Source organism: Oncorhynchus tshawytscha, linkage group LG10 (genome assembly GCF_018296145.1).
Source record: "Oncorhynchus tshawytscha isolate Ot180627B linkage group LG10, Otsh_v2.0, whole genome shotgun sequence".
Lineage (NCBI taxonomy): Eukaryota > Metazoa > Chordata > Actinopteri > Salmoniformes > Salmonidae > Oncorhynchus > Oncorhynchus tshawytscha.
In genome coordinates this window covers 54477107-54496484 of record NC_056438.1, presented here as the reverse complement: position 1 = coordinate 54496484, position 19378 = coordinate 54477107, and the positions used below count along the sequence as shown (strand labels likewise).

Sequence of the window (19378 nt, the reverse complement as noted above, 5' to 3'; positions counted from 1 at the left end):
ACTTGACAAACTTGGTTTAGAGCTTATTCTCACTACAAGAGCTTGCCTAGAGATGTAGATAAAATACTCTCGGCTAGACCTTATACTGTAATATAAACTTACAAACTTTCATGTAGCACACAACACTCTCCCATCAGTTGCCCCCCTCCAAGCAGGGCAGTGTACTTTTGAATTGTGTGGTTGAGCCCGATGCTCCTACAGTAAAAATAGTTTATAGCATAGCAATGTTTTTGTAACAGCTGACTTTTTGAATAGACATTTTCCTGTAATGTAGCCGGAAGAGCCATCTACCTATGGTTCAGCTAACGTTAGCTAATGCCAGCATTCAGCAAACTATTATGATGTAGCTAAGGAGAATGCAGAAATCATTTTGTTTAACAAGCTCTGTACTATATACTATGAATGACACTATGATAACTTTACTGTACTTTTATATTCATGTGAGTGGGATAAACGTTCATGTTTCATAATGTTACTAGCTAGCAGTAGCCAGCTGTGTTATTGTCTTGCAAACTAAATTGAATGGGTGTAGCTATGAACGAGAAAATAAACCCTTGAATTGTCTGCTTGTGAATCGTTGCATTATTCAAAAGTGTAATATGGTTTGGTTTAGAGGTCGACCGATTATGATTTTTCAACGCCAATACCGATTTATTGGAGGACCAAAAAAAGTCGATGCCGATTTTGTTATATATATATATATATACTTGTAATAATGACAATTACAACAATACTGAATGAACAATGAACACTTAAAAAAAAAACTTTAACTTAATATAATACATCAATAAAATCAATTTAGTCTCAAAAAATGAAACCTGTTCAATTTGGTTTAAATAATGCAAAAACAAAGTGTTGGAGAAGAAAGTAAAAGTGGAATATGTGCCATGTAAAAAAGCTCATGTTTAAGTTACTTGCTCCTTTTAATGGGTCTTCAATATTCCCAGGTAAGAAGTATTATGTTGTAGTTATTATAGAACTATTTCTCTTTATATAATTTGTATTTCACATACCTTTTGACTATTGGATGTTCTAATAGGTGCTTTAGTATTGCCAGCCTAATCTCGGGAGTTGATAGGCTAGAAGTCATAAAAGAGCTGCTGGCAAACGCAGTAAAGTGCTGTTTGAATGAATTGTCATGAGCCTGCTGATGCCTACCACCGCTCAGACCGCTCTATCAAATCATAGACTTAATTATAATATAATAACACACAGAAATACGAGCCTTGGGTCATTAATATGGTCAAGTCTGGAAACTATCATTTTGAAAACAAAATGTTTATTCTTTCAGTGAAATACGGAACCGTTCTGTGTTTTATCTAACGGTTGGCATTCATAAGTCTAAATATTGCTGTTATATTGCACAACATTCAATGTTATGTCATAATTACATATTTCTGGCAAAATAGTTCGCATCGAGCCAGGCGGCCCAAACTGTTGCATATACCCTGATGCATATACCCCGTGCAATGAACGCAAGAGAAGTGACAGAATTTCCCTAGTTTAATATTGCCTGCTAACATTTATTTTAACTAAATATACAGGTTTAAAAAATATATACTTCTGTGTATTGATTTGAAGAAAGGCATTGATGTTTATGGTTAGGTACATTCGTGCAACGATTGTGTTTTTTATCGCAAATGCGTTTTTGTTAAATCATCCCCCGTTTGGCGAAGTTGGCTGTCTTTGTTAGGATGAAATAGTCTTCACACAGTTCGCAACGAGCCAGGCGGCCCAAACGGCTGCATATACCCTGACTCTGTTGCACAGAACGCAAGAGAAGTGCCAATTAATCGGTCAACCTCTAGTTTGGTTGCCTTATTGTCCCCCATGATGAAATCTGGGAGGGGACTGTGGATCTGTCTCCATCCATTCGTTCGTACACTAACGTTCAAAAGTATGGGGTCACTTAGAAATGTCCTTTTTTTTGTCAATTTTTTTTTTAAATACATCAAATTGATCAGAAATACAGTGTAGACATTTTTTATGTGGTAAATGACTATTGTAGCTGGAAACGGCTTATTTTTAATGGAATATCTACATAGGCGTACAGAGGCCCATTATCAGCAACCATCACTCCTGTGTTCCAATTGCACGTTGTGTTAGCTAATCCAAGTTTATAATTTTAAAAGGCTAATTTATCATTTAAAACTGTTAGCACATCTGAAAACTGTTCTTCTGATTAAAGAAGCAATAAAACTGGCATTATTTAGACTAGTTGAGTATATGGAGCATCAACATTTGTGGGTTCGATTACAGGCTCAAAATAGCCAGAAACTAATAAATTTCTTAAACTCGTCAGTCTATTCTTGTTCTGAGAAATGAAGGCTATTCCGTGCGAGAAATTGGCAAGAAACTGAAGATCTTGTGCAACGCTGTGTACTACTCCCTTCACAGAACAGCGCAAACTGGCTCTAACCAGAATAGAAAGAGGCGTGGGAGGCCCCGCTGCACAACTGAGCAAGAGGACAAGTACATTAGAGTGTCTAGTTTGAGAAACAGACACCTCACAAGTCCTCAACTGGCAGCGTCATTAAATAGTACCCGCAAAACACCAGTCTCAACGTCAACAGTGAGGAGGCGACTCCGGGATGCTGGCCTTCTCGGTAGAGTTGCAAAGAAAAGGCCATATCCCAGACTGGCCAATAAAACTAAAAGATTAAGACGGGAAAAATAATACAGACACTGGATATAGGAACTCTGCCTAGAAGGCCAGAATTCCGGAGTCACCTCTTCGCTGTTGACGTTGAGACTGGTGTTTTGCGGGTACTATTTAATGAAGCTGCCAGTTGAGGACTTGTGAGGCGTCTGTTTCTGGCCATTTTGAGCCTGTAATCGAACCCACAAAAGCTCATGCTCCATGTACTCAACTAGTCTAGAAGGCCAGTTTTATTGCTTCTTTAATCAGAACAACAGTTTTCAGCTGTGCTAACATAATTGCAAAAGGGTTTTCTAATGATCAATTAGCCTTGTAAAATGTTAAACTTGGATTAGCTAACACAACGTGTAATTGGAACACAGGAGTGATGGTCGCTGATATTGGGCCTCTGTACGCCTATGTAGATATTCCATTAAAAAATCATCAGTTTCCAGCAACAATAGTCATTTACAACATTAACATTGTATTTCTGATCAATTTGATGTTATTTTAATGGGCAAAAAATGTGCTTTTCTTTCAAAAACAAAGACATTTCTAAGTAACCCAACACTGAACGGTAGTGTGTGTTAGTCACAAACGGCACTGGCCGATTTTGACGAAACTTGGGTGAATGATGCGTCTTGCCATAGAGATCCAGTAATTACAAAATTCCACCTATTGACCCAAGGCTGGAGCTATAGGAATTAACTGAAATTTGTTAGTTAAGTTTTTTTGTTAATATATAGATATATAATTGGCATTGCTTACTGGCTTTGTGGCTGTTTTTTGTAGCTGTTTTTTTTACAGTAAGTTAGGAGCTGAAGAGTAAATGTCACGTTGCCAGCCACAACGAAAGGTAAGGTAAGGATGTCATGTAAACATTGAAATCTAAATCTATTCGCAATTCCATTCCTAAGACTCTCTTCCAACCCACTGACCTCCGAAAAATCAAATAGGAAGTGCACTCGAACTGCATGGGGGGGCCAGGTCGTTTGAGAAATTTTGATTTTGTCTGTGCCCAGGAAATGATTAAATGCCTAAGGGAGAGGATTTTCTATTATTATAGACAGTGTGCGTCTGTGAAAGAGATGCATTACACAGGCATGCAGACTCTTGCAGGGTAATTTTAGCCTGTTCTGAGTGATGATCCCCTTGTGGTTGGGGGAAAAGCAAGGTAAACGTGAATTCTTCTTTCAAGGCATTCGGCAAAGGGGAGAAAACGGATAATTATGGGTCAGGTGTCAGATGTGAAATGATTTATACATAGCTAGTCCAGGTAGAAACGTAATACTTGTACCCTTTTGTAGTTCCTTTGCTTAAGACATCTTTTCAAGCTGTATGTGATAATTGTATAGTTGATGGAGATGGGAGATGATACAGAAGACCTCCAACCTTTGTTATTCATTTTGGAGAAACCCTAAGTTACTCATGCCCATCCCTGGTTTCATAATATCTTTAAAAAGAGAGAACATTTCCCCCCCCCCCAAAAAAATACAAAAACATCAGTTTGATAAAGACAGCATATTTTCATCAGAATCATTAAGAATAAGGGACAAGTACATTAGTGTCTAGTTTAAGAAGCAGACGCCTCAAGTCCTCAAGGTCTCAACTTCAACAGTGAAGAGGCGACTCCGGAATTCTGGCCTTCTAGGCAGAGTTCCTATTTCCAGTGTCTGTGTGCTTTTGCTCGTCTTAATCTTTTAGTTTTATTGGCCAGTCTGAGATATGGCTTTTTCTTTGCAACTCTGCCTAGAATATGCCAAAATCCCAAACTGGTCCACGCATAAATACTGGTGTGTGTGTGTGTGTGTGTATAGTCAAATATGGTATACCGTCCAGCCCTAAAATGACATTGCCTCCACAATCACCTGACCTCAACCCAATTGAGATGGTTTGGGATGAGTTGGACCGCAGAGTGAAGGAAAAGCAGCCAACAATTGCTCAGCATATGTTGTAACTCCTTCAAGTCTTTTGGAAAAGCATTCCTTATGAAGCTGGTTGAGAGAATGCCAAGACTGTGTATACCATCATCAAGGCAAAGGGTGGCTACTTTGAAGAATCTAAAATATATTTTGATTTGTTTAACACTTTTTGTGACATGATTCCATGTGTTATTTCATAGTTTTGATGTCTTCACTATTATTCTACAATGTAGAAAATAGTACAAATTAAAATAATAATGAGTAGGGGTGTCCAAACTTTTGACTGGTACTGTAATTACGTTTTCTCTGACTCAGTACATTTATTAGCTAGGTCGCAATTAGCATTAGCAGCTAACATTAGCATTAGCAGCTAACATTAGCATTAGCAGCCAACTTGCTAAGAAGAGACAAACTAGCTGTTTGCAGATGGAAGAAACACAAACTAATTGTGTAATTTTAAAACGCTAGTGGATTTATATTAAGAAGCAAAATGAAAACAGCATTTTTGTCAAATGTTGTTGCGTGTTCAGCATTGACCATGCAGACGGAACGCAAGTGTCTAGTGGTCAAGGAACAACAAAACTCGCTTCTTGAGTGACAGGGGGCGGGGCTAGGTCTATGTTAAGAGGCATGGAGAGGGACCTATAGAGATGACTCAAGTAGTGTAGGAAACTATAAAAATGGACGTTATTCACGGCGTATCACATTTAACAAAACATTCAAATACCGTTATAAAAGGTAAGGTAAAAACCCAAACCGGTCCATGCATCAATATTGGTATATTGTTAAATACAGTATACCGCCCAGCCCTGTGTGACAGTTTTTCTATCTGAGAACAAGCCATTCCAACAAAGGACATTCATTCCATGACTCCCTTTTCAAATATATATATTCTTCCCTTTTGAGTAATTTAGGCCTACAAAACCCATGCAGCCCCATACAGTTAATGATTGAATCTGTGTTTTTGTACGGTTAATATTAGGGCCATGTGGTTGTAGTTTGACACCTTTATCGGTGTAAATGTTTTATTGATAACAGCAGGCCTGGAACGACAGGCCTGGATAAAGCAGAGAGGATTTCCTGCTACAACTCCCACCCAGAGGCAGTGCGTAGTATGCTATTTGCGGAGGAGGGCCGGACATGAGGCTTGGCCTGACTTCAGTAACTGTATATGCAGCTGTTACATGTCTGACATGCATGTTAAAGCATGCGTCTGGGAAAACTGTTTTAAATAGTGTAAAACTGTTATCTTTTGACTGACTTCGACATATGAGTTTAATAGAGAAAGTTTTTGAGAGCCTTTCCATCTACCAGAAGACTACTGTTAGACCTATCATTAGAATCACTATATTTTTCCTGTTCTTTAATTGTTTGAACCCTGGATGTTTTACTTCATATTATGAGGCATGTCTTATCTTGCTTCAAAGTAGCCTATAGCCAAAATCCCACCACAGAAACGTAGAGGCAATTATTTTGTTGACTTCTTCATTGTGCGCTCTCCTATTCTATTGGTTTTCTTTCAACATTCTTTAATTGTCTAGCAGTCAAAGGCATTATCCTAATCAGATTAGCAGCCCATGATAGTTGTATCTTTCAATCCCCCTTTTCATAACAGATATTTTAAATCTGTAAAACCACTCGCATGTGCTGTGCACATTTTAGAATGGTGTTTTCCGGCAAATTGCATTTTGGAACATTCATGGCCTACTGCCATGTGTACATTGCTGCGCCTAAAATGTGAAGAAATAGTTTATCAACATTTTCAAGCTAAATATTCCGATCTGTTCCATCAACCCTATTAATTGATATGGCGTGTACCTCCACTACACTATGACACGTATCAGTTGGGATTAAGAAGTGAGTATAACATTGTCCACTGAAAAATAAGTGGGTACACCTGTATATACTCTCCACTACACCACTGACTGGCACACTTTTGGAATACATTTTTGTTTTTGAAGTGATTTTTCAAGTTGATCTTTAACTATGAGGCTCGCTATACAAGTGAAGACATGCCGTTGAGGAGTGAGGCAGAACCCCTTACCACTGCTGTCTTCCTCTAGATCAGATCCTCCACAATTTATTTTAATATTTTATGAGCCTAATTCTCTACACTACTACACTGCTGTAAATTCTCTGCTTGTAGAGTAGAAGCGGAAATCAATATCACAAACTTATCACTTGCCCCCAGTCTGCCCTTACGTGAGCAACTTAAAGAAAACTGCAGAGGTATGCAACTTTGCTGCCAGATGTGCCTTATCAGTTGGTTTGTTTAAAACAAGTATTGAATGTTTTTCCATTTACGCTTTGGCATACTTCTTAATGATTTAACATTCATTATGCTCAGCTTCACATGTCGCCTACCCAGTTTAAAGATAAAATCTTATCAATTGTGATTTTAATTTGAACAAGGAAACAAAGCACTAGCATAACCTTTCCCACTTGCATAGTACAAGCAGGTTTTTTTTTTTTAAAGCTTTGACAATCCAAATGTTTCAAGAGGGCCAAAATGAACCACATAGTAACTTACAAATCCTCGTGCAGTCTCACTGCATACCACCAACATGTGTGTTGTTATATGGTGCAGAAAAGCCCAATGTTATTACTTGTTTGGCTTTCTTTTTTAGAAATGGATGTCTTTCAAATGTCTGTGTCATCTGGTTTTTTAAGGTCCAATGCAGCCGTTGTAATCTCAGTAGCAAATGTCATTTCTGGGTAACAATTAAGTACCTTACGGTGATTGTTTTCAATTAAAATGATCAAAAGCCTCTTAGCAAAGGGCAATTTCTCAAGCAAGAATTTTGCTAGGAGTGGTCTGGGTGGGGAGGGGGAAACCGAAAATAAGCTGTTATTGGCAGAGAGGTTTGGAACTTTGTTATTGGGCTATTGACTAATTTACTGAATGATGATGTCACCATGGAAGACCAAATCTCCATCCAAAACAGGCTGAAATTTCAGGTGGACTTTTCAAGTAGTTCCTACACTAAAAGAGCATTTATCATTTTCACAGTATTATTACAACTAGGGTTGGGCAGTATCCAGATACCTTCATACTATTCCTGTACCATACAGGGGTATACGGTATTATCGGCAGTGCACAAAAGGGGCGCTATGACTTTATGCTAACAAATGCCAACAAAGTACTAGCGAATTCCCATATCGGATGCTAGCTAAATGCTAACAAGCGAACATAAACTAAATGCAAAGACAGACAACCCAGCTCATAAAGTTACACAACTATCTCAAAAGGCTGCTCACACTTGATCCAGGAGGGTATTGATGGTCTCTGCTGTAACCAGGAGGCTTGATCTTGCAAGATAGTCACCTATAGCTAGCAAGTTAGCAAACCAAAGAGATTTCGAGACGGTGAGTGAGTATTCATCAGACCCCTGTAGGTGGCCAATTCAATGCGGTGCTATAAAATTAGATACATTACTCATACTCAATCAGTCATTTTTGTGTTAACCTTTGTTTTCCCTCAGGCATTAGTTAGGCCTACCCATGTAATACATGTGTTGTTCTGAGTCTAGATACATTTGTTGTTCTGTAAATTGCCTATTCCATGGTAGTTTTTCATAAAGCCACAGAAATTGTTTGAGGACTTGTCCCCAACTACAGTATTCAGAGAAAAGCCTGGGAGGGCAGTGAAGCAACACTGTGAGCAAATTGTCCCTGCTGTGTCCTTTTTGAGATCTTTTGTCTCGATTTAATTTAGGCATGGTGGGCAAAGGGGGACACTTTTGTTTGTTCCTGTCATCCATGTGTTGTAACACCTATTGGCTGGGTGGCTTCATCTTAGGTGGCCTGAGCAATTAAAGCTTAACCAAAGAGTCTCTGTTTTGTGACCCCCATGGATCTAGGCCTACATCGAGGACAAAATAAAACTTGTGAATAATTTTTTATTGTAACTGTTTTTTTCTGTAATACGTAACAGAAATGCCTACAGCACTTTGTTTCTGGTTTTAATCTAGTTTGATCAAGGCAGATGGACATATTTTATGTTAAACACGAGTCTGCTTGTTCCCCCCATGTATTACCAAAACTTGAGGATTACCTCAATCTTCCCATGATGTAACCAACCCCACATTATTCCTTAGTCAAGGGACAGTCGCTAGTGGGACAATCACAGCCTTGCCAACACCACTAGTCGTTTTCTTTTCACACTGGTGACTAAGGAGATGAGACCCCCCCCAAAAGTCCTGAATGAATGATGGGGCAGTGTCTTTATCCATTTAAAGCAATCATTACCTCCCACTCTCCCTTGGTCACTTCCTGCTTGTCCTCCTCTGCCCTCCTTAATTGGAGACCCCATGGTGTCCCAAATAGCACCCTATTCCTGATATAGTGCATTACTTCTGACCAGGGCCATAGGGACTATATAAGGAATAGGGTGCACTATTTAGGGAATAGGGTGCCATTTGGGACGCTACCTCAGAGAACCTCCCATCAGCCCACCCCCCGGGATACTACACTGATGTTCAGTATTCTCAACAATGGTCCACCACGATTAGACTACCTCCGTCGTGTGAGGATGTGCTTCGATGTTAATCTCCTCACCACCAATCTGTGCCTGCAGGCTGCTGTGTTTACTGCTAAAGCAGGGGAGGAGATTGAATTGATAGGAACAGCATTCCACTATCATGTGAAGAATTGCTTATAAGTAGAAATAGGCTTAGATTTGTCCTTAAAGATTGCTACTTAATTGATTTAGGCTAGAACTAGGCTATATTGTTTTTCATTGAGCTGTTTTTTGTTTTGTTTAACAAGTAGGCTTATCAAATGTAACTAGAAATGCAAACATGTAGCCCAAGTCATGTGAGTATGGAACACATTGAAACGTGCTTATATATTTACAAGAATATGAATGTCTGTCAACAGTATTACAGGTTTTATTGTAATACATGTTCCTAATACTAGCCAAGGCTCCGTCCCAATACTGGCCATTGTCCCTCCCCCTCGTTTTCAAGTGTCCCTGGTGGGGGAGTGGAACTTAAATGGAGCAACTAGTGGTAAGGGGAGCTATATAACCCTACGGAATGGACATCACTACATCACTCACTTACATTTGCTTCCTTCCTAGTATTTTTTTGAGCAACTTCCCAGTCATGGGTCACAGAGCTTTATTGGAATGTTGGGTACCACTTGCCAGCAAGTCAGCAACTTGATTCACTTTGTTTGGAGGGCCAATTAATGTTCTGAAAAGGCACTACACTTCACTCAAAGTTGAATCGGGACACCACTCCCACTCAAGGGGGCAGGGTTCCGGTCTAGAAGCAGTTTTGACTGCTCCTACAGCCTTGCTTGGGTACTGCAGTTTAACTGACGCCAATTCCAAATCAAATTTTATTGGTCACATACACATATTTAGCAGATGTTATTGCGGTAGTAGTGTCTAACAATTCACAACAATACAGACATCTAAAAGTAAAATATAGAAAAATTAGGACGATCAATGTCGGCGTGGCATTGACTAAACTACAGTAGAATAGAATACAGTATAAAAACAGTATACATCCCTGCCAGCCAAACCCTCCCCTAACCCGGATGATGCAGGGCCAATTGTGCTCCACCCCATGGGTTTCCCGGTCGCGGCTGGCTGCGACAGAGCCTGGACTCGAATTTGAAAATTCATAATTAGACACTTTAGTCTTCACCTGCGTGCACAAAACATCCATTTAATTATTTAAGTAATTGTCGCTGAGGCTGATTTTTATTTTAAAACTCACAGCTGAAGATCTTAAAATGTTCTGTTCATCCAATATCTGCCATGTTTTTGGATGATGTGATGAAGTAGTCGCTGTTCCCTGTGTGCGCTGAGTGCTAGTGTCCATGTGAAGTTGGGCCGTGTAAACCAGATGCAACCCGGATATAGACGGTCCATGAATCGACGTATGCCAATCTGAGTAGATTATGTAAAAAATAACGGTCGGCCATCTTGGATGCAGTCTCCAGTTTTTTTATTTTTATACCTCAGTGCCCCCACGCCATGCAGCTCACGGGATGGCGTAAAACAGCCCTGGCTTACTTTAGGCCAACCTGGTTTCTTCTGCATCAGACCGTGTTTGAAAGATGTGAGCATGGCAACCTTTTCATGTTTGTCAGTCATTTTCAAAATGGTTAAGCCTGTTGTCCCTTGGATTCCAACTGTCAAGAATATTTGAATTGAGGTACAAGGTACAACAGTTGTATCACCAGTGGCAATGATTCCACTGTTTGGTGGAAATAAAGAGCTGTCAGCCTACTGGCATCATTGTGATGTTTCTTAAAATGTTGGGAAAGCACCTCTTTCTGACAGGGAGGGGGCTCCCAGTGAATCACTGGACCTGCCGGAAACAGTTTATTTTAGCGATCAGCCGGGTGAGGGGGGGGTCTTTTCACCCTTCTGACAGTTTTCATTGAGGCAGTTCGTAACGTGTTATCTGCTCTTCAAAATGATGAACTTGGGCACATTCCTCAGATTCCTCAATTGTAATGTTTCCCTCCCCCACCCTTTCCAAATAAAAAGCTCAATTTGTTCCGCGTTTTATCCTGGTAGGTTTTACTTGTCAGACTCTGACCCAACATGGCACCTGTTAGAGAAAAGGAAAATGTCCCTAATGCTGTTTGGCCTTTTCTTTTCTGCTGTGGAATTCAGAAGCACACCGTTATCTCTCATGCAGCTCATGCTTACATTGACAGGGGGGGTTGGGTATACACTTGACAGTGAGGCGTAGGCTACTTGTTGTGTCAGCACACAAGCAAGGGATATTTGATATTAATGAATTAGCCCTATAGGTTACAATTAGCCCTACAATTAGCCCTATGATCCTGTGATCATATTAGCGAGGTCTATTGGATTAAGCCCTGAAGTGAATTGATCGCAGTGAGTTTATGGTCATTGCTGTATCCTATCCCAAAGTCTGTTCGTGAATTGGTTCAGCCCGTGGGAGTGTTGCGTTAAACAGATGTTCTACATATCTCCTGAGCAGATGGAAAAAATTGTGTGGGGGGGGTGGTGAAGTGGACATGCCCACATGTTGAAAGTCAGTGGTCATTGTTCATCTCCTATGTAAAGAATGCGATGAGGTCATGGGAGGAAATTTAATTGGACCATGCTGTGGCTCGAGGCCTTCCCCTGGAATTAACCCACACCCCACAACAACCTGTAATCCCCCACCACCTAGATATTTCCTGCTGCTCTCCCCCGGGCTGTGCTCTACTGGGTGTAAGGGGATGGAAGGAATGCAAGCAAGAGGCAAAACATCCCAGCAAATCCTCTAAAAGGTGCAAATAAGAGCACACCTTAAAATTAGCATGTAGAGGGAAAAGTTTCTATGTGACACCTCGAGAGGATATCAACCCAGAGATCACTTGAAAATGTATGTCTTTTAAATGTCTTATTTTGCTGTTTTCCCCTCAACAATGTACATGGAGCGAATCCTATCGACAAGATTTTATGCCTCAGCTATTTCTACTAATTTGGCTGAACTAATGGGGGGGTTTTCTAATGATTTTATGGAATAATTAGGCCTTTCATAATATGAGGGCTTGAATAATCAGAGTTATCAGCCAGACAAAAGGGTGAAAACCACCAACCCCATATTTGCTCCCCGGGAGGAGTTGGAGAGTTAACGACGTATGCAGAGATTGATTAAGAGATTTGGTGGGACTGAGCCTTTTCTCCCAGGAAGACACCGACTTTAGGTACCATTTTCTCGTACAGCCTCGCTCTGGTTGCTAAAACACTCAGCCTGAAGCCATCAGCTTTGTTTGTTGATGCCCTTTGTGGGATATCAGTTAAACCTTATCCCAAACCCAATCACTAATAATCAGTTTCACCACCTTTCCTCTGAGACAACAGAGGTTTTTTGAAAGACCCCATCAAATAGCCAACAGCAAAACATACCACCTTTTATTTAACCCAAGGATGTCTGCAATACATTCAAAGGAATTTGACGTCAAAATAACGTGCCTCGTCTCAAGGGGTGGGAAGCCACCATATCATGGCTACTTTTTAAATGACTAGCCTTTAACCGCATACTTTATATTATGAATTCTGTGTAATAAATTGCCAAGGACAAAAAGTTCTGTCTGTTGGCTGATTGGGCACTCACGTAGGCTAGATTCTGAATTAATGGCGTGGGAGTCTTCCTCCCTTGACTGTAATGTTCTCAAGGAAGGATCTCTACTGTGCTAAAATATATTTATGAGACTCTTCTGTGCTAAAATAGATTTATGAGATTGTCTTTAGGAAAAGCAATATTTTCTTCTTCGACCGTTCACTGCTTTTGAGCATAGAAATTGCCTATGTGATTAACTGGCCATGAGCTCGGCAAAGATATTTGAACGTTTTGACAGCGACTTCATGCTATGATATGAATTTACTACCTTTTCAAAGACCCCCTGCTCACCCCCTGGAATATCCCCCTTGGTAGTTATCTACATAAATGTCCTGAATCTGTTGTTCGAAGAACGTTGGTCTTTTCATTGGGTTCTTGTTTTGTGTTCAACGGGTAGGCCTATCAAATTTAACTAGAAATGCATGTCCAAGCTTGCTGTGGTGACACACATCGTGTTCTAATGACATGTTAGAGACCCTAGGAAACCACAGTGTGGCTTGTCAGAATGTTTGGGAATGTAAATGTGGATTTCACGCTTACTCCTAAAACAGCCGAATGCATCTTTGATCGTCGGAATAGATGTTATGTAAGCTGCATTTGTATGAGCGGAATTTACTTGTAAATGCACGAGTCGCTGAATATTACATTTAATCTTCAAAGTATGTTTTAAAAAGTCCTTGTTCAGTTCTTGCCATTAAACAATTGTAAGCCACTAAAGACAGGTAGGAATTCTCAGATTCAATCAATGCCTCATTTGTTGTTCTTCTGCAGAACTTTTGAAGATAATTGCTGATCATACGATCCACTTTTTGGAACAGTCACAAGCTTTCTCTCACATTTCAACAATAAATATTTGCCTCCCAACACAGACCATTTCCCCAAACTGTGTTCTCCCTCAAGTCTTTCTCTGGTTCTCGTCAGCCCTCCACTTCACTGGCGTCACTCTGCCGAGCGGAAGCACATTCCAGCCAGTTCCCTCTCAACCTCCCCTCCCCCAATCACCACCACCATGTCACAGCCTCACTCAACTAGAACATGTTTGAGGAGTGGACAGGTGCACACATGGCTGAAGTCCCCTCCTTTAGTTCTCTGCTGTAACTCACAAGAGTGGCTTATAATGTAAAGCCTTACTAAGGTTGGTGTCCTGAAAAGTGTTTCATGGGGTTAGTGTCTAACAATGGTAGGGTTTAAGCCCGGGTTAACCAATACCAGTTAATTGAGTATTAGGCTTCAGCATCAGAGTTCTGGAGATTTCTTTCAGGCTAATTCTTGTGTACAGTACAGCTCTTCCGAAGCGCATCATGTGTCATGGTGGCTGATGTGGAAGGAGTTTTGTAGATTGTAAATCTGACAACTCCCCACCCTAGCCGACCCCCACTGTTGCTGATGTGGAAAAACGACCCCACAGTTAACCGACTTGTACCTTCGTCTTTATCTCGCGTCTTTTTAAGCCTTTTCTTTAATACTTTCTTGTGGAGGAACACAAGGGGTCCCCACAGCCTGCCCTTTGTTTGCGCTCTCCGACTGTACTATTATTTTGCTTCTCAATACACCGATTGTTCTGTAAGGAAGACGGAATTCCTCTTGGTTTTATGCAAGACAGCTCTGGGCCAGAAAACATGGTAAATCCATGGAACACTGCCATTCATGAATTTCAAATAAAGCTACTCTCCTGTCTAAGTCTCCTTCGGATTAGTTGAGACATAAATGGGATTCTAACAACTGAAAAAGGTGTTTAGTCAACTTTTACATTGAGTATTATTGGCCATTTTAAGTGCATCAGCTCTATCATAACTGTAATTGCATTAAAGACGTGCAATATTTAACTACAATTAGACAAAACAAATTGTAAAGACTGAATTGTCAGCTATTCCTGCTCAGTATTGATGGTTATTACATTACTGAAATGACAGATTCAAAGGGCGCTCATTATCTTCAGGACGAGCCTTGCCTTTCCTTGCCTGTGAACTAGACTACTAATCTCTAGTGACTGCCTGACCACCTGTATTCAGTGTTGAGGCTTCCTTTGTCTCCACTGAGTGGGCTCCTCTATGTTGGGTTGACGAGGGGCCCTTTGTTGTTTGCCCCTATGCGTGCCACTTCATTGCTGCTCCAACAGATGCTGTTTGTCTTGTTTGTGAGGATGTGGGGTGGTTTTAGAAATTAGATGTCAATGATAGTCTGTTCCCAGTATGATTTCCCTGCTGCTCCAACCCTCTTAAGATGTGCTTGTTCACAGAATTTCACATTCAGTTATTTTGGTGTCATGCCTGTGCATTGTAATGGAAGTGACTAGTGGAAAAAGTAGGCAAATTAGTTGTAAATGGTCAGAATTGGTTGAGCTTGAAGTTATTTATGCCTGTTGCACTTTGATTTTAGATTTTTTTCCCCCATGTTTTTTCCCCCATTTGCATCTTTCTCAGGGTAAAGCTGAACTTCTTTCTACTTGGATAGATTTATAAGGAGAAATTGAACATGAGCTAATGGATCTAAATGCAAATAATCTACATAACTGTATTACGGTTTTTATTTCATTCGAAAAGATTTCTCTGTGTGTTGAAGCAGACCTATTGAAATCCACACCTAGTTTAGTGACTCACGGCCCAGTTGAGGTCAAATTTGTACCAGTCATGTTTGAGTAGGAGACTCACACAGGGCCAAAGCAGGCACTCCAGAACATAGCATTTTTGACAGTTCACTTTAATTGCAATGTAACGTATTGCGTTCACGACAACCAGCTCACACCCTGCAGTAAAATACATATTGCTTTCAGATAAACCTTGAACCACAAAGCCTGTTGGGTTAAGAGGTCCCTCAAGTAAGGAAGTTCATTGTGACTGCAACATCATGCATAAACACTTACTCGGAAGGAAATTAACAGATTGAGAAATCTATATTATCTGTGAGCTACATGTCTTCACCTATATTTGTGCCACAATGGTTCCTGTATATATGTTTGTTTTTGCAGCTCTGTTTAGAGAGCAATTTCTTTGCTAAAGCAAACTGTACCCCCTGTAGCCATATTGAAAGATTGCCATTTCTTTAAACAAATGTCTCCTAATAACATTTCTCCAAGCTCTTAGCGGATATATTTTGGTGTTCATCCCCCGACAACTCCTAGCCTGCTCAGACATGCCAAATAGGTTTTGAGAAGGCCCTCTAGTATTACTGGAAGACACTGGAGACCACTCCTTTGTCTTGCCTTAAACCAACAATGCATCTGGAAAAGACTTGTTGTAAACTGTGACTTTTAGTGACTGATTTAGCTTTTGGTATCAATTATCTCATGTTTCTTTTTGGTTCTTCAGGCAAGGCTTTTGACATCACTTACGTGCGACTCAAGTTCCACACCAGCCGCCCAGAGAGCTTCGCCATCTACAAGCGGACAAGTGAGGATGGACCATGGACGCCCTACCAGTACTACAGTGGCTCCTGTGAGAAGACCTACCAGAAGTTCAACAGAGGCTTCATCCGCACCGGAGAGGACGAACAGCAGGCCCTCTGCACAGACGAGTTCAGTGACATCTCCCCCTTGACCGGAGGAAACGTGGCCTTCTCCACCCTCGAGGGCCGACCCAGTGCTTACAACTTTGACAACAGCCCAGTTCTTCAGGTAAAGAAAAAAACTCAGCTGTTTTATAGCATTTGAGAAACCTTGATAAAATAACTTTGTTTGATCGTCTCTAATACTGTATGTTCAAGCTCAGTTCTACAGGTAAAAAAATGGCTGTTTTTATAGTGTTCGAGAGACCTTGATATAGGAACTTCGTGATGCTTCTTGTTCCAGCTCCAGATGTGTGATATCCCATACTTGTGTGTCCCTGGGTGGCTGTTAATATTTTGTTTTATTTTTCCAGGGCTGTCTGAGGCACAGAGTTAGTAGTACATCTTATATCAGTAGCGTTGAAGAAATCAATGATGTGGAAGAGCAGGTGGACATAGTAACGTAAAGTTGGCCCGTAGACTTGAGATATTTTGGCATGGACATATGTGCTGTTGGCAGGCATGCCCAGTGGAAGGGAGTAGCACACTAGTTCAGGTGGGAAAGTGTGAGAGCCTGACCAGTGCCAAGTGTTGCAACAGGTTGCTAGGTGACGCCTCCAGATTTCCCACTACAGTACTGATTGAATTTGGCTCTGAAGAGGCACAGCTGGAAATGTTAGTTGCGCATTGCTTTCAGCAAGTGAGAATTTGTGTGTTTCCAGATTAAGCCCAGGGAGTCTTCTAGCCTACATCAGACTTTAAACCCAAATGACTCCAGTAAGATTTTATAGCCTAACCATTAGGTTATAAACTACTTTATTTGTTGCATGCACCGTGCCGAATACAACAGTTTTACAACAGACGTTTACCATGAAATGCTTACTTACGAGCCCTTTCCCAACAATGCGGAATTAAATAGTAACAACATTGATAGTAATAATGTGGCTATATACAAGGAGTACCAGTACTTAGTCAATGTGCAGGGGTACGAGGTAGTTGAGGAAACATGTAGGTAGGGGTAAAGTGACTAGGCAATCAGGATAGATAATAAACAGAGTAGCAGCGGCGTGTATGTGTTGGATTGTCAGTGTAAGGATGTGTGAGTGTGTGGGTAGAGTCCAGTGAGTGTGCAAAACAGGGTCAATGCAAATAGTCCGGGTAGCCATTTGTTTAACCGTTCAGCAGTCTCATGGCTAAGGGGTAGAAACTGTTCAGGAACCTTTTGGTCCCAGACTTTGTGCTCTGGTACCGCTTTCTGTGCGGTAGCAGAGTGAACAGTCTATGGCTTGGGTGGCTGGGGTCATTGATCTTGCTATTTTTCACCTGTGTGGAATACCCTAACTTTTCATACGTAATACTCTACCTCGAACAAATTCATACATTTAGCTCTGGCACTATACACTTCCATATTTTACTTTCTCGTGTGGCATATTTATACCAAAGCCCAGGACTCTTTGGAAGGGATACCTTTCTCAGGCGTCACAGGGCTATGTTGCATGGAGAGTTTATTTGTTAAGTAGAGTCTCTAGGTAATATTTGAATAACTGTTAAAGATTCTTTAATATGGGATAGCGAACATTTTCGTACAACAATATCAACCAAAACATTTTCACACAGACTCACTCTGTATATAGAAAATATAGCCCACAGGTGTCTCAAGTAGAGGTTGACCGAATAATCGAAATGGCCGTATTTTTTTTAATTTTTTTTTAACGCTTTTATTTAACTAGGCAAGTCAGTTAAGAACACATTCTTATTTTCAATGACAGCCTAGGAACAGTGGGTTAACTGCCTGTTCAGTGGCAGAACGACAGATTTTTACCTTGTCAGCTCCGGGATTCAATCTTGCAACCTTACAGTTAACTAGTCCAACGCTCTAACCACCTGCATCTCATTGCACTCCACGAGGAGCCTGCCTGTTACGCGAATGCAGTAAGAAGCCAAGGTAAGTTGCTAGCTAGCATTAAACTTATCTTATAAAAACAATCAATCATAATCACTAGTTAACTACACATGGTTGTTGATATTACTCGTTTATCTAGCGTGACCTGTGTTGCATATAATCGATGCAACGCAGGGGGATGATTTAACAAAATCGCATTTGCGAAAAAAGCACAATCGTTGCACGACTGGACCTAACCATAAACTCCAATGGTTAGATTTTCTTAAAATCAATACACAGAAGTAGATTTTTAAACCTGCATATTTAGCTAAAATAAATCTAAGTTAACAGGCAATATTAACCAGGTGAAATTGTGTCATTTCTCTTGCGTTCATTGCACGCAGAGTCAGGGTATATGAAACAGTTTGGGCTGCCTGGTTCATTGCAAACTAATTTGCCAGAATTTTACGTAATTATGACGTACATTGCACAACCTTCAATGTTAACAGCGATATTTAGACTTAGGGATGCCACCCGTTAAATAAAATACCGAACAGTTCCGTATTTCACTGAAAGAATAAACGTTTTGTTTTTGAAATGATAGTTTCCGGATTCTACCATATTAATGACCAAAGGCTCGTATTTCTATGTGTTGTTATGATATAATTAAGTCTAAGTTTATAGAGCAGTCTGACTGAGCGATGGTAGGCAGCAGCAGGCTCGTAAGCATTCGTTCACACAGCACTTTTGTGCGTTCTGCCAGCAGCTCTTCTCTGTGCTTCAAGCATTGCACTGTTTATGACTTCTAGCCTCCCAAGATTAGGCTGGTGTAACCGATGTGAAATGGCTAGCTAGTTAGCGTGGTGCGCGCTAATAGCGTTTCAAACGTCACTCGCTCTGAGACTTGGAGTGGTTCTTCCCCTTGCTCTGCATGGGTAACGCTGCTTCGAGGGTGGCTGTTGTCGATGTGTTCCTGGTTCGAACCCAGGTAGGGGCGAGGAGATGGACGGAAGCTATACCGTTACACTGGCAATACTGAAGTGCCTATAAGAACATCCAATTGTCAAAGGTTTATGAAATACAAATGGTATAGAGAGAAATAGTCCTATAAATACTATAACTACAACCTAAAACCTCTTACCTTGGAATATTGAAGTCTCATGTTAAAAGGAACCACCAGCTTTCATATGTTCTGAGCAAGGAACTTAAACGTTAGCTTTTTTACATGGCACATATTGCACTTTTACTTTCTTCTCCAACACTTTGTTTTTGCATTATTTAAACCAAATTGAACATGCTTCATTATTTGTTTGAGGCTAAATGGATTTTTATTGATGTATTATATTAAGTTAAA

At 40.5% G+C, this 19378-nt stretch overlaps 1 protein-coding gene across 1 annotated transcript in view; it reads left to right on the top strand.

Moving 5' to 3' along the window:
* Positions 1–19378, top strand: part of LOC112260448 (laminin subunit gamma-1) — a 76577-nt gene that overhangs the window by 20545 nt on the left and 36654 nt on the right. Inside the window, exon 2 of the mRNA XM_024435562.2 lies at positions 15968–16272. Coding sequence (XP_024291330.1) covers positions 15968–16272 — 305 coding nt within the window. The remainder of the gene's footprint in view (positions 1–15967; positions 16273–19378) is intronic.